Source organism: Equus asinus, chromosome 15 (assembly GCF_041296235.1).
Source record: "Equus asinus isolate D_3611 breed Donkey chromosome 15, EquAss-T2T_v2, whole genome shotgun sequence".
Lineage (NCBI taxonomy): Eukaryota > Metazoa > Chordata > Mammalia > Perissodactyla > Equidae > Equus > Equus asinus.
The window spans coordinates 27,287,694-27,304,783 of NC_091804.1; the positions used below are offsets into that span (position 1 = coordinate 27,287,694).

At 36.1% G+C, this 17,090-nt stretch overlaps 1 protein-coding gene across 2 annotated transcripts in view; it reads right to left on the bottom strand.

Annotated features, from left to right (window-relative positions):
• UQCC1 (ubiquinol-cytochrome c reductase complex assembly factor 1) overlaps positions 1 to 17,090 on the bottom strand; it is an 89,025-nt gene that overhangs the window by 57,928 nt on the left and 14,007 nt on the right. For both annotated transcript variants that reach the window (XM_014850754.3, XM_044748029.2), the window contains exons 3-5: positions 9,221 to 9,316; positions 8,195 to 8,302; positions 1,146 to 1,218 (exon numbers count right to left, since the gene is read on the bottom strand). In XM_014850754.3, coding sequence (XP_014706240.1) covers positions 1,146 to 1,218; positions 8,195 to 8,302; positions 9,221 to 9,316 — 277 coding nt within the window. The remainder of the gene's footprint in view (positions 1 to 1,145; positions 1,219 to 8,194; positions 8,303 to 9,220; positions 9,317 to 17,090) is intronic.

A 17,090-nucleotide genomic window follows, 5' to 3' on the forward strand; every position in this document is an offset into this window, starting at 1 on the left:
ATGAAAAATACTTCAGCACATGAATTCAAGAAACCACTTAAGAAAAATCCACCTTCTAATAGTAATAGTTTCTTCATCAGGTAGAGAAAGAATATTTTCTCCTTTCACACTAATTTGTCCTAAAGTGAGAAATTTTTAGAGACTCAAAAGCAGCAGGAAAGTTTTCTTTCCTCACTACAAATAAATAAGAAATAGAAGGTGGATACTAAATTAGGATTACAACTCAGTATGGTATTTTAAGTTTCTAAAATAATATCAATCTGCTGAAATAAACAAAAGTAAAACAAAACGACTTGCCTTTGGTTTTAAAAAACCAAAATGGTTATTAAATAATCAGAACTGCATCTAGCTTTCTTCATTGTTGTTAACATAATTACACATAAATGTTTGCTGTCCATGAAAAATATCAAGTATACACAGTTAAGTGTTCACTGCTTTGAGGAGAACGGCTATTACCATAGACGTGCATAGCACACATTTCCTTCCAAAATCTGTAGAACTGGAAACAGCTTGAACTTTCCCAATGACTTTAGTACCTGATTTAACTAACTTTGTTTATAACCACAGCAATTTACAGCATAAAAATGAATACTGTATTGTTACAATCAAGTACTAGTAGTGGTCTAAACCAGCAAAACCCTTTTGGAAAGCAATTTATCAATGGGATATAAATAATAAAATTATACATGTCTTTTGACCCAACAGTCCTTCAACAGAAGGAAACAAAATCATGAGGCATATACCAGGATTAACTAAAACAATTAAAAACTAGAAAGAAAAGAGGAATGACTGGCAAAAAGTTCATGTCAAAATGCTAAATAAACATCCAGAATGTAAAACAGGACAATTATATGACTACTCTTATATAAAAAGATGCATGTGTGGACAAAGGGGATGCTAATGTCAAAGTACTAGACAAATCTTCAATATTTTTTTCAAACTTGTTAAAATGTTTTATGTATAGGGTTCTTTCAGTCTTTGTTTACTCTATTAAAAGAGAAAAACAAGAAGCTTTTATTATACACTTCGTACAGGAAAAATTGTTTCACTAGAGACTAAAAAAAATCTATCCTACTACGACACAATCAGAAAAATGAAAAATAGATACATTTTCCTTTTCAGAACTATCAAAAACAGTAACTTACTTAGAAAGAATTCCTCGAAGTCAGTTTTCTCCACACAGCTAGTATACATGCGCAGGGCCGCAATCTTAATCTTCTAGACAAAGAGAATAAAACCAACTCAAGACATGACCAAGTGGATGTTCTAGTGCCATTAGACGTTGGTCACAGAATCTTGTATTTCTTCAACTAGAAGGGGGGATCCAAACCTGTCTCTAGGCAATTTAATAGCTAAACCAACATAAATATTTCTTTCTTAAAGCTAGCCATTCACAGAGACTTCACACAATTTTCACATTTTAGGATTTTAGCATGAAAATGTCAAAAAAGTTTCTCAATATTTAAATAGAATCTCTCCTTAAATTCAAGCCCATTTTACCACATTTGAGTCTCTAAATCACTGTTCAGCATCATCCACATTAGTTCTTTACAATCTCAAACTGAAACCGGAAGAGTTAGCCATTGATGATTAAGTAGCTAGGAACTAAAGTTTTTTCCCTTTTTGCAACTACTGATTATAGCTTTTAGTTGTTTAACCCTCCCATTGTTAATTGTGCTGTTTCGGCAATAAGCTATCTAATTCCCACTAGGCTCCTATAGATTACATCTCACTGGAGCCTGGGTCACCATGGTAATGGGTGTGTGAGCTGTTTTTCAGGAATAAGAACTCCTTGTCCACTTCAGGATGGTTGAGATGACCAACTCATCAACTGGGCCCGCGCAGAAGTCAGACAGGTGACCTTTTGATGTCAAGAGGCTAAAAACTCCACCCTCAGATCATGCTAACACCTCCATTTTGTGAACACGGGTCCTATGAAGAGGCATGGGGTCTGACTACGCTTGCGCAGATCATCAATTACCTCACCTCTCCTCACCTCCAATCACCTCTCTCCACACTTCAGACCACCTTGCCCCCATCCCATAAATATCCCTCAGTCCCTATTCTGGGGGAAATGAATTTGAGGCTCATGCTCTCACTTCCTCAAGTGGCTGCCTTGTGAGTAAACCCTCTCTCTGCTGCATTCTCGTGGTCTTAGTGTTTGGTATTCTGGGTGGCGGGCAAAAATGAACCTGGTTCAGTAACAAAACCCTTTACATTAAAAAATTACCCATTCTTTGGCCAAAATCAAACAAACAAAAAAAACCTGCAATCTTTCCATCTTTCCTCAGAGGCACTACTCTCTATTCTGTAAATCATTTTTTTCCCTTGGGGAAGCAGTCATTTTTTCCTGCTTTCCCTAGTTTTAGTCTGCTGATTAACAGAAGACTGTGTTTATAAATAAGGATTTCCAGTGAATATAAGATATAGTAGAAAGAACAACCTTTTACTATTCCCTAAAGCACTAAGAATTCTCTTAGAATCTTGATCTGAATGATGGTTTTAATTTATTCACTGAGCTGTATATTTAAGATTTACATCCTTTTCTGTATGTACATTATGCTTTAATAAAAATAAATCTGAAAATAAAAAATAACTTCTTTTTGGGGCTGGCCCCGTAGCGCAGCAGTTAAGTTCGCACGTTCTGCTTCTTGACAGCCCGGGGTTTGCCGGTTCAGATCCCAGGTGCAGACATGGCACCGCTTGGCAAAAGCCATGCTGTGGTAGGCGTCCCACGTATAAAGTAGAGGAAGATGGGCATGGATGTTAGCTCAGGGCCAGTCTTCCTCAGCAAAAAGAGGAGGATTGGCAGTAGTTAGCTCAGGGCTAATCATCCTCAAAAAAATTAAATTAATTAATTAATTTAAAAAAAAATAAGTTCTTTTTAAGAGTTGAATTGTAGGTCTGAAGACCAACTTAGTACCAAGGGAACAGGTATTTCTAAGGACTTTCAAAATAATTCCTTAAGGATACAACTAAATAAATTAGTACATCAAGAAAAGCCTTGTACAATCTTATTTTTACTTAAAATGACAGATTCAAAAATGCACAGACTAAAAAAAATAAAAATTCAAAAATTAACAGACAGAGAAGGACATAGCAAATGAATAAAAACCAATACAGAATTTTAGCAGAGCTATGCTTTTTAAGGTTCAAGGTCATCAAGGATATACCATATGCACTACTATATTTCTCTATACTCTCTGAGTCAAAACAACAGTGTCTCTGATGGGCAGCAATATTCATAATAAATTAAGGAAGGATTATGTCTCTGATTGTAACTAAGATTTTTTATTTGCTAATTTGAAGGCTATCATTTTTTTCCAAGGCATTTAGTCTAAAGCTCATAGAACAGAACAGAACATATAACAACTGGAAATCAGATATATCTACATGGGAAGTAAATTAGCATTAGAAGCCCACATTTTAAAAAACCCATGGTAAGACACTAAAAAAGAAGAGTGAATTAAACCTAAAAGCAAGCAGAAAGAATGATATAATAAAGATTAGAGTAGAAATCAATAAAGTTGAAAACAGAAAAATAACATAGAAAATCAAAGCTGGTTCTTTGAAACATCAACAAAATTGATAAACCTTTAGTTAACTAGTAAAGAAAAAAACAGAGAAGATACAAATTAACAATATCAGGAACCAGAGAGAGGACATCACTACCTATCCAAAAGATATTAATAGGATAATAAAGGAATATAATAAACAACTTTAGCCCAATAAGTTTGATTACTTAGATGAAATGGACAAAACTCTTAAAAGACACAAACTACCAAAGCTCACTAGAACAAATGAATAACCTGAAGAGTCCTGTATTTATTAAAGAAATTGGGGGCCAGTCTCAGTGGCCTAGTGGTTAAGTTTGGGGCGTTGCACTTCAGCAGCCCAGGTTTGTTCCTAGATGTGAACCTACACTGCTCTGTTAGCAGCCATGCTGTGCTGCCAGCCCACACACTAAAAAATAGAGGAAGACTGACATGGATGTTAGCTCAGGGCGAATCTTCCTCAGCAAAAAAGAAAGAAAGAAAAAAAACTGGATCTGTGGTTAAAAATCTTCCCACCAAGAAAACTCCAGGCTCAACGACATCACTACATAATTCTACCAAACATCTAAGTAAGTGGTACCAAATCTACACAAACTTTGCCAGAAAACAGAGAAAAGAACACTTCCCAGCTCATTCTATGAGGCCAACATCACTTTTACGGCAAAACCAAAGTCATTAGAAGAAAACAAAACTATAGAACCACAGCCTATATGAACATAGATGCAAAAATCCTTAAAATATTAACAAATCAAAGTCCTCAATGTTTAAAAAGGATAATATATCATGATCAAGTGGGATTTATGCCAGAATGCAAAGTTGATTCAACATTCACAAATTAATCAATGTAATAATTCACCAAATCAGCAGGCTAAAAAAGAAGAACCTGCAGTTCTTAGAGGTAATGGACACACAATACATTTTGGAAAGCACTGGTCTGTACCCTCACCAAAATAATGATATCCTAATGATCTCATGATCCTAATGCTTTGACCTTGATAGGCCTATTCCTAACCTTGAGACAGGGAGTTTAGGACATCTGTTAGCTCTTCACTTCATTTGACAAATAATTTACTGAGTACCTAACTCAGTGCCTGGCGTTGACTTGGTTGCTGGGAATACAGCAGTAAACAAAGCAGTCGAAACTCCTGGGGCTGGCCTGGTGGTGCAGTGGTTAAGTGCACATGTTCCGCTTCAGCGGCCTGGAGTTTGCTGGTTCAGATCCCGGGTGTGGGCATGGCACCGCTTGACACGCCATGCTGTGGCAGACGTCCCACATACAAAGTAGAGGAAGATGGGCATGGATGTTAGCTCAGGGCCAGTCTTCCTCAGCAAAAAGAGGAAGATTGGCAGCAGTTAGTGCAGGGCTAATCTTCCTCACAAAACAAAAAACAAACAAACAAAAAACCTGCTTTCATGGAGCTTATGGCCCACTTCGACTACAGACACATTTATAATTTTAAGTAAAATTCCTAATGGCCTATTTCTTGATTTTTTTTTTTTAACTCTGCAGTTTCCTTCACAGTCTTATATACAGAGTCCTCTAGGTTTACAATTAATGACCCTGTAGAAAGGCAGACTTGCCTCCAAGGCTCAAATCTTTCCTTGAGAAGGAGGTTTCCCCCTACAACATGTTCATGAAGAAAGTATTCATTACAAACAATGAAGACCTCACCAGATTGGCCGGTAGATTTATACAGTGTTCATACTGTGGCAATCAGGAGCATTTTATAGTGTCTCACTTTTCCTGCAGTGAAGCCAAGCCTTTATACTTGGGTGAGCCATTTTCCTGGACAAATCTCTAAAGCAAGTCCCTGAAGACCATCACACAGGGACTGGAAATAGCAACTTGAGGAAAGAACCTCTTCAAGATTCCTGTGTTAATATAAGTTAAGGAGGTAGGTGAACTAAATTCCCATCCAGTCAATACAAATTATTCTGGTCCTCAAATGACTTCATGTTTACCTCATTCTAACTTTGGAAGTCTTCATCAGTCTACTTGACTAAAACACAAGTACCAAAGACAGCTTTAAGAAGTAAAAACTCTCCCATCAGCAAATGCATTTTTCGCCATCCTACAAGACGAAAAACGAATCTAGTAAAAGGCTTGCACTAACAGCTGTCTGAGAGCTGGAAGGGGCTGTGAAGTCATTTGAACCTTCTATTCTGTACTGGAACTCCTTCTACAGCATTCTTGATTCACGGTCAATCATCTGGGCTCCTGTTCAAAGAAGTCCAATGACCTTGTGAGGCTACCTATGCCACTGGAGGACAATTCTTGTTAGATTTTTGTTTTATTGCATTTAAATCGGCTTCATGTAACATTCATTAAACATCATCTGCCCACTGGAATACCTCAGATTAAGCCTCTTCATTTTTATTACATTTGCCCTTCAAATATCTGAGAAGACCATCATTTCTTCTTCTCCTTTCCAGGGTAAGCATCACTGTTTCCTTCAACCATTCTTCACTCAACATGGTTTCTGAAACCTCCACAAGGCTCACTACCACATTTGAATGCATTCCAGTTTGTCAGTGTCCTTCAGAACAGGAATAATTTTGTGGCCTAAGGCTAATCTGGAAACTGCCTAGTCTATGACATGTGGCTGAATCTAGTAAATGTTGTCCTTGTCTTATCTGATATTGCAACATAAAGATAGTAAAAAAAGAAAAGTTATTTCAGGATAGTCAAAAAGGTAAGGAAATTCCTAAAGATGAATCTAGAAGAAAAATGGGACTACGCATGAAAACGTTACAGAAAAATATGGAGGAAATATGAGTGATATTGCTGATGTAGATAGACAAGCAGGCATTTTACTCCCTAAACAAAGACATCTGAAAACACAAAACAAAGTATCTTCCCATTGCAATACAGGTGTCTACCATAGATTTCTGAGTCAACATTTGCTGAAAAGGGCTCACCATCTTTCAAAATGGAAAGTTATACCTACATTTTCCTACCTAAATTATACTAGAATGTCATACTTTGATGTTTTGATATCACAAATTAAAAAATGAAAGTTATAAAAAGTAGACACTATCATATGACAAAAGATTTTAAAACACAAATACTAGGGACTCAGTTGAGGTCACAAGGGAACCAAGAAAAATCAGAGACTAACTTAAGCTAAAAAAGTGAAGAAATTTTCTTGATTTAGTAATCCTCCAAAAGGTAGCCAACTTTCCCTCTGGAATCATAAAAAAACAGACGAGACAAAGCATATGGTAGCAACCAAGTGGAACCCAACCACCAAGAAACGAATGAAACAGTAAATTTTCTTCTCTTTTCTTTCTTTCTTTCTGATCTCACTTCTGTTTTCTTTAAATTAATTTCTAATTTTCAAACAGAACACATACTTTAAGTTTTTAAATCCAAATGCCATAATGACGACCATTTTTTTAATAGGAGAAAAGTTTCTGGTTAATAAGATTACCAAATATACCAATGAGTATCAATAGCCAAAGAATTAAGATGTAAAAAAGATAACTTTAATGAACATAACTAATATTTCTTTGATGATTAAGAAAGCACTCCATAACCTTAGGGCTCAGGAACATCATTATTACCTAGTATGTGTATTACCTTCTATACTTTTCAAAGTCCCTTACAAACAAAATGCTTGTGAAATCAGTGTTCACTTTTTAGAATTTATGTAAAAGAGAGATTACACAGAGAAGTCTATATTTGCTGAAGAGAGAACTGTTAGGAATATAACCAGACATGATAAGAAGAAACTAAAAGTAGAAGTCTATAATAAAACTGAAATTCTAATTTCAATCCAACTTGTTAAAATGATGTAATCGTGGCATTATTTGGTCATCTTGGGCAAAGCTATGATGTTTTCTAAAAAAGTCTTCCCTACTTCTTTGTGTTGGCTTGCTTTGATTAATATATAACTTATGACTCATTAGGCTCATCCAACACTCTAGTAACTTTGAAAAGCATTAAAAGGCACTTCTGCCATAATGATAGAGAGAAATGGTAGTACTAGATAACTGGGCTGAGAAAAACTGAATAGCTAACATTTTATTACTTTACTTGGTTAGAGGCATTGTCATAAAAACCCAGGGCAGGATGCACATGACCCAGAAAGGACATTCACTCATTTATAGCGCTAGGCCAAGAGTTGACTAGAAATGATAAAGCTAGCAAATATCCCTCCGTAATAAGAATTACAATAAATTGCAGGGTTAATTAGTTAATTTAAAAGATGCTTATTAGAAAAATTTTAAAGAAAGTTAGTACAATGACCTAGTAAAAATCACTTATGAATATGGATTCATCAGAGAGTAATGTTTCCTTGAGAATGTTGCCCATCAGACTAGTTGGCCCATATAATTCCTTAGAACTCATCTATATGGCATATCACATAACAAGGGCCTGGAAAGCCCAGTCTTATTGGCTCGCCTGCTACTGAGATGCTTCTAAGGAATCCAGTTAAGGGAGCAGAGGGAGGATTTTCAGCCCCACACGTTGTATAGATGTGACTTGGAACAGGGGGTGGGGGACAACAACACATTTTAAAGCTCTCAAAATAATGTATGAAATTCACAAAAGCAAAGCAGAAGCTTTAAAAACTCTTTTTATGAGGAACAGAAAGCAATAAGCCCAAAAAGAAAAATGAGAACTTAAAAGACTTTACCCATTTACTGTATTTCAAAGGTCCTGTGAATCCCATGGCTTCTATTATCTTTGTGAAGGCACCAACCTTCTCCTCAACAGGCTGCAGGGAATCCTTGGTAGCAGAAAGCTATTTAACCAAAAAGAAGGCGACCAAAATTAGTTGCAAAAAGATTTTTTTTAAAAGAATGCTTTTGTTCCTCATTAGGTCTAAGGGTACTTTTATTACTTACATTTTATTGTTTTCACCTAGAATTCTTAATTCTCATTTTTCTGGGCATCTTATCACTCAGTGCAAATACATCTGGAACTCTAATAGATGTCCTCCAAATTTCAGAGCAAGAAATACCCATCTCACTGACCACATGCCTATGAACCCATGTATAGGAAATGATAGATTCTGTGTATCAGAATAAAAGTTCTAGGGAAAAGAGTACTTTTAAAAGGAAATCTTGACCCCTATTTCCCAAAAAAACAATTCTGAGAAGAGGAATGTTCTGTTTATTGACATAACAGGAAAAGGAAAGAAAAATACTGTCTGAAAGCAGTCAAAAGTCATTCAAAACCATAATCAACCAAAGCAAGCACTGAATAAATAACTCTTGCATTTTTTAGTATAACAAATTTTATTAACGACTACAGAAGATATGAGTCTTGTAGTTTGCAAATAAACTCCAAGGAAAACCTGTTGTAATGCTAAGCCTCCCCAAAAGAGGGCAGGCTATATAACCAACAAGAAATTCTGCAAAATTTAATACGACTTTATTTTTAGAATATAAAAAATTCATAAAGACTTTTTTCTCTAAAGCATTTCAAAGCAAGACAGTACAGTGGAAGAAATACAGGACGTAGGATCAGAAGTCTTAGGTTCAAATATTCAGTTGGTCTGTCACTTACCATCCTTATGACAAGTCACTTCACCTCCTGGAGCCTCACCTGTGTTTGATAAAATTCCTTGCCTCATCCAACTAACAATTTTGCTGAGATTCAAACAAGAACACCTGTGTGAAAGCACTCTATAAACATGGAAAACACCAATAATTCTCACCTTATTTGTGGTGTGAGACTTCCTACTCAGCTGTATGTCTATCCCAGGAATCTGTTCTGATCTACCACATGCTAGGAACTGGCTCATCTGGGGCCACTGGGGGATTTAAAAAAAAAAAAAGATGTAAGCAACACTAAGCATTGACTTCAGGGTTAATCCGAGCAGAACTGCTCCAAAGTAAAGACTATAAATCTTTCCAACCCTGTTTAACCCAGTTCCTGGTGATCCGATCACAGAGAGGATCCAAAATCGTCACCTAGAATGGTGTCTGGTACATGGTATGTGCTCAATAAATATCTGTTGAATACTTGAATAAATAAAGGATTCAGCCCTGGAAACCTGGAACTAAATAAATCTGAGTCAACTCTAAGAACTAGAATTGCAATAAATGCCTACTTAAACATTGGCAGCAGTGCAGTATACAAAAAAAAGACTTCAACATCAGTCAATTTTAAGTTTAAAACCTGCTTCTGCCACTTACAAACTGGGTGGCCATGGGCAAGTTACTGAACCTCAGCTGTAGTGAGAGTTAAATGAGATAAAATATGTACAGTGCCTTTCGCAAAACAGATAATAAATAGTAGAAGCTTCCATAAATATCATCAACATCATCAACATCATCATTGTTCAGAATTGCCTTCCTTTTATGTTCACACGTTGCATTTGAAAGCATTCTGGCAATATAACAATTATTTATAATTATTATGTGCCAGGTATTATGCTAAACGTCTTACATATATTACCTTATTGAATCCTCATCATAACTCTTTTAGATTGGTATTATTATAATTAAGGCCAGTAAACACAGTTTTGAAAATAAATTCCCAAGGCAAAAAACTACATGTAAAAGATCCTCATCATATCATTATTCACAAGAGTGAATATGGGGAAAAAGTCCAATAAGGAAGGAGATTGTTAGTTAAATTAAGGTACAGTCACTCAATGGAAAATCAGGTAACTATTGAGTTTTTTTTTAATAGCTTTATTTTTCAAGCAGTTTTAGGTTCACAGCAAAACTGAACAGAATAAATGCTACTAACATACAACACATTATTTGGATGTACACCTGAAATTTATATAATGTTATAAACCAATGTTACCGCAACAAAAAAATAATAAAAATAATTAAAAAAATAAAAATCTTTTTTTAAAAAACTGAACAGAAAGTACAGAGAGCTCCCATATAGCCACTCCCCCACACATGCACAACATCCCCTACTATCACCATCCCCCAGCAGAGTGGTACATTTGCTACAATTGATGACATACACTGACACATCATTATCACCCAAAGTCCACAGTTTACATCAGAGATTATTATCTTTAGCAACATGAAAAATCTCTTATAATACGTATAAAATTATAGTTAAAAACATGAATGCATATGGGCAAGTCTAGAAAGGAACACACAGAAATGAAAGAGTTATTTTGTTAAGTTAGCAGAATTATGAATAAGTTTAAGAATCTAGTTTCCAAACTCTCAGTACTGTTATATTACCTATACAACAAAAATGGGTGGGGAGGGAGCAGGAGGATGGTTACTGCTTCAATTCTGGTTTATTCCAAGAAGAGACGGGACACATGAAACGAAAATGATCTTTTCTTTAATTCTAATGAAGAAAAAACAGAATTTCTAATTGTGGAGAGTTATTATTTACTTTTCTTTCTACAACAAGGATATTAAAAGATTAGTCAGGATTCTTCTGGTTACTCCCAAGGACACAGGCTTTAATTCATAGGTATTAAGCAGGCTTTGTAAAACACAGAACACCTCCCATTACATCACATACATCAATGTAACGGTCCATCTAGAACACAAAGCACTCAAACAGGCTCAAAAAACACAAACGGCAGTTTCAAGGAGCTGTGCTTTGGGGTGAGTTCTCTTCTATGATCGTTCTCTTCCCCCACAGCTCCAGGAGTAACTTCTATGGCTGTCTCACCACCTACTTCACCTAAGTATTTCTGTCCTACAATTATTCATGAGTTAACATTTAACACTATAGTGAACTATTGAAGTACCTAGCTATCTAGTACCAAGGACAATATCTGGTTTCGCCATACCTATACATATCTATAAACACACACATTTACTTTTTTGTACCCCCATGCCCCCCAAAACAGATTCCCTCGATGTTTAAAGACATCAATTTTTCCTTTGTTTAAACTGAAAAGATAGCAATAAATAACTTTTTGTAAAAGAGAAAAAATACCCTGAAATACTCAAATGTCACTTTTTCCAAGAGGCCTTCTCTGACCATTTTATCCAAAATAGTTTCTTATCACCCCCTTATTCTCTATCATAGCAGTAGCCTGTTCATTTCATTCATAGTACTCACTACAATGTACAATTATATTTTTACGTACTTGCTTATTTTCTATTACCATTACCAAAAAGATTCATGAGGGTAGGAACTAAATATATTAGCAGAATCAAGTACAGTGCATTACACATGGAAAACATTCAAACATTTTATGAATAAACAAACACAACCACCTGTACTGTTATTTCTTATTGTTTACTTCCTGTCCTTATTCACACACATGCTATGCATACACGTTTCATTCATCCAAGCTCTATTAAATGCCCATGATATGTCAGCCATTATGTCAAGTTTTAGGACACAAACAGAATCCCTATCCTCAAGGAGCACTCAATCTTGTGGAGAAGAGAAGACTGACTACAGAAGAAACAGAATTAAATATCACAATTTAAAATGCTTAAAGATCACCTACCACAAAAAAAATTGTTAGCAAGTATGTAGAGCAACTAGAACTCTCATACACTACTGGTGGGAGTGTAAAATGGTACAATCACTTTGGAAAATTATTTGGTAGTATCTACTGAAGCTGAATGTATGTATGCACATCCTATAAGATTCAGCAACTCCATTTCTAAGTACATACCTCAACAGAAATGTATAAATAGGTTCACCAAAAAACACACACAAGAATGTTCATAGTAGCACTATTAATAAAAGTCCAAACTAGAAACAATCCAAATATCCATCAATAGAAGAATGGATTAAAAAAATCATGGTATATCCACATAATAAAATATACACAACAATGAGAATGAATAAACTATCTCTACACAAAACCACATAGGGGAATTTCTAAAAGAAAGTTGAACGAAAGCAGACAAACACAAGAAAGTACATACCATATACGTAAAAGGCAAAGCTACTCTACGGTGTTCAAAGGGAAGACTGTGATTAACCTCGGTTAGGGGCAGTGACTAGAAGGAGATCAAGGAAGCTTCTGGGGTTCTATTTCTTGACCTGGGTGCTGGTTATGTTCACTTTGTAATAATTCATTGATCTGTACATTTATGCTTTATGCCTTTTTCTGTATATTTATTATACTTCAATAAAATGTACAAAAATGCTTAAAGATGTGAAATAGGCAATGCATACAACAGAAATTTGGAGATAGAAAAGAATGACCTAGAGTCATTAGAAAAGACTTCATAAAGAAGCTTTAAGAAGTGGGCAGGATAAAGAGAGTGAGGAGGCAGAGGTGAGGAAGCATGGGGTAGAGGAAAGAGAAAAACTTGGGCGGAAGCTCTAGCTCTGCATGTCTCATAAATTTGCTTTGAGAACCAAATAAAATAATGTACGTGAAAGAGATGTGTAAACTACAATGCATAAGATAAATGTAAAGACCTGTTCAAGACAACTCCAATGAGAAACTCTTCTTCAGACGACCCCTCATTAAAAGGAATATAAGACTTTACCCTTATTTTTTGCTTCCAAAAAGATTCTGAACATGAAAAGGAAAGCGAGAAAAAGAAAGATAAGAAAAGAAAAAAAGGGAAGGAGAGAAGGACTCAGGCGATTCTTGAATACCACCATGGCTGAATGTGTCTGGCCCTTTCAGCAAAACTATAAAGCTCCACCAGGGCAGAGCCTACCTACCTTAGACTTCTTTTATTTTCTGCCCCAATGCTCAACACCATTCTGGGCCTGGAGCTGACACTCAATAAAAACTAGGTGGATTTTTTTTTTTTTTTTTTTAAATAGAAGGACAATCTGGAGAAGGTCCAGAAAAGAACCACAGGAATGATCAAAGAGATGAATAAAAGGTCCTAGTGGAAAGGTTGAAATGAATTGAGGCTGTTTACCTTGGAGAAAAAGCAACTGAAGAACTAAGGAGTAATTTAGAATAATAAGACTTGAGCTGGAAGAAATCTCAGAGATCTTCTAAGTCCAACCTTTTCATTTCATAGATGAGGAAACTAAGACTCAGAGAGAGGTTGCAACTTGCTTAAGGTAGTTTTAGGACAAAAATTTTTTTAAGTTTCAATTTATACAGTGAGGAGAAAATTTACCCAAGTAGCATGAACATAAATAGTGACAAAAATAGCAGTTACAACTTACTGAAGATCTCTTATATGCCCAGCACCCATGTGCTTGGTGTTGTACTTATGTTCATCTCACAACTTTGTAAAGTAGATACTACTTTTTTCTCACTTTAGAAATAAGGATACTAAGACATGAAGTTCATTAAGGGGTAGAATATATATTCAGAGCTATCTTCTTCCCCCTCTATCAAGCTACTTTCAAAAACCTAAGTAGAGTTCAACACAGGCTCGTGAAACCTAAGCACCCAGATCTTGATTTCTAAACATTCTAAATACTGGGGCCAGCCCCATGGCCAAGTGGTTAAGTTTGTGTGCTCCACTTTGGCGGCCCAAGGTTTCACCAGTTTAGATCCTGGGCGCAGACATGGCACCACTCATCAAGCCATGCTGAGGTGGCATCCCACATAGTACAACCAGAGGCACTCACAACTAGAACATACAACTATGTAATGGGGGGTTTTGGGGAGAAGAAGAGAAAAAAAAGAAGAAGATTGGCAAGAGATGTTAGCTCAGGTGCCAATCTTTAAAATAAATAAATAAATAAATATTCTAAATACCATTCTCTGATAAAAGGAACCACAGCTCCTCAGAGAAATTGTTGAATCTAGAGCTAGAGCAAAGAAAATACAACATGAACCTGAAATATCTTGTCATGCCAGGAAATAAGGAAGTGTTCAAAAAATGATGAAGGTGGGACCAGCCTGGTGGCACAGTGGTTAAGTTTGCACACTCCACTTTGTCAGCCTGGGGTTCGCTGGTTCGGATCTCAGGTGCAGACCTATGAACTGCATATCAAGCCACGCTGTGGCAGGTGTTCCACATATAAAGTAGAGGAAGATGGACACGGATGTTAGCTTAGGGCCAGTCTTCCTCAGCAAAAAGAGGAGGATTGGCAGTGGATGTTCACTCAGGGCTAATCTTGCTGGAAAAAATAAAATGATGAAGGCATGTAGAAAGGAACTTGAAGGAGTTCCCAAGAGTCAAACTTGGGACAATTTGATCAATAAAGTAAATAATGAGAATAATGGATTATAATTCACAGAAGAAAATAAATATCCATAAGCTCATTCTGATATAGGTAAATAACTGAATAAACAAATGGGGAAGAAGTGACAGCTCTATCGTACAGTAGAATTCCAATCAATCAATGTTGTAGTAAAGATGGAAATAGAAAATCACCATTAGGCAAACACTACAGTAATGACTATTGCAGTCAAGAAATATCGACAGAATTACCTTGTGATGCAGCAATCCCACTTCTGGGTATACATCCAAAAGAATTCAAAGCAGGATCTTGAAGAGATATATGCACACTGATGTTCACTGCAGCATTATTCACAATAGCCAAGATGTGGAAGCAACACAAGTGTCCATTGATAGATGGATGGATAAAGAAAATGTATATATACACAATGGAATATTATGCAGCCTTAAAAAAGGAAATCCTGTAACATGGATGAACCTGGAGGACATTAAGCTAAGTGAAATTAAGTCACAAAAGGACAAATAGTGTATGATTCCACCCATATGTAGTATCTAAAGTAGTCAAAATCGTAGAAATAGAAAGCAGAAAGGTAGTTGCCAAGGGTGGTGGGGTGGATTAGTGTTTAATGGATATAGAGTTTCAGTTTTGCAAGACGAAAAAGTTCTAGAGATCTGTTGTACAACGTGAATATATTTTTACACTACTGAACTGTATACTTAAAAATGTTTAAGGTGGTAACTTTAATGTTACAGGGTTTTTTACTACAATTTTTAAAATAATTAATTAATATTATACATCGTTAAAAAAAAGAACCATGGATGGATGCTAAAAGTGTGAGCAAAAAGTATGACAAAAAACAGGATATCAGCATAGTCTTAAAGTATCTTCTTAGAAGATACTTACTAATTATAAAGGGAAAAATAGTAACTTTACAATAGGGGAACCTGACAGACACTAATTTAATAACCAAGGGATCAAAATTGACATCATCAGTAATAAGCCATATTGGCATCATGTATCCCTTGATAGGACGCGCTGAAAACGGAACATCACCACTTTGCCAAAAATGCATAACCTCAATCTAATTATAAGAAAATATCAGGCAAACCCAAACTAAGGGACAGAAAGAAGGACATTAGTGAAAAAAACTGGTAAGACTGGAATAAGGTGTGTAGATTCATTGATAGTATTATATCAATGTTAATCTCCTGGTTTCAATAATTACACTATGGTTATATAAGATGTTAACATTAGAGGAAGCTAGATAGAGAGTATATGGGAACTCTACTATTTTTACAACATTTCTGTAAGTTTAAATTATTTCAAAATAATTTTTTTTTAAGTAGACTCATCAAAGCATGACAGAACTTCAAGAGGTTATATAGGAGAGACAGAGGGAAGAGTACAATGTTCCTAGCTTTTTGAAAATAACAGAACTATAGCTTTGGACATTACCTTAGAGATCATCTAGTACTATCACTCAGCCAATGAAGGATTCCCTTTTTTTTTTTTTTTAAAGATTGGCACCTAGGCTAACAACTGTTGCCAATCTTCCGGTTTTTTTTAAGGATTGGCACCTGGGCTAACAACTGTTGCCAATCTTTTTTTTTCCCCAACTCCCGCCCGCCCCACCCCTGTACATAGTTATATATCTTAGTTGCAGGTCCTTCTAGTTGTGGGATGTGGGACGCCACCTCAACGTGGCCTGACGAGCAGTGCCATGTCCGCATCCAGGATCTGAACCCTGGGCCGCTGCAGCAGAGCGAACTTAACCACTCGGCCACGGAGTCGGCCCCTGAAGGATTCTTTTATGTCATGCCCTTAACATAGTCTTTCAACCACTGCCTGAATAGTTCCACTAGTAAATTTACTATGTCAAAATGCAACCCACACATTCAACTACACTACAGTTCTAATTAACACAAAGTTCTTCCTCATTTTGAGCCAAATTTGCCTCCCTGTCTGACATGTACCTGAGGATGTCATTCTGAGGCAGGGGCTTCCAACCAGGAACCTCAAAGATGGGAAGATGTGCCAATGAGGTACAGTCGGTATGATAAAATGTCCAGTTTACTTACATTGGCTAAAATTACATCTTGTCAGCATGAGATAAACCACTCAATTATTTACGTGGATAATGCTGTCCCAGAGCCTAATACAATGCCTGGTACATATTTGGTACTCAAGAAATGTTTATTGATTCAAAAGAATAAGGCACAAGTAAGAGATTCATATAATGAGTTCCCCTCCTCCATCATCTATGCACACACAAACAACATATGATTTAGAACTATATGATAAATTCTATTAAAATTTTCCAATCCACAAAAAGTAAGAGAACATAGGCCAACTCTGAAAAGAAACAGCTGCATGACTACCCAAAGTAGATGCCTCTTCTGCACAAGCATATTCTTCATTCATTCAACATACTTTTAGTGTCTGCTCTGTGCCAGGCTTAGAGAGAAGCCCAGGAAATAGAGGGATAAACAAGATGTGTCCTCAGAAGACAAGACTTACAAATT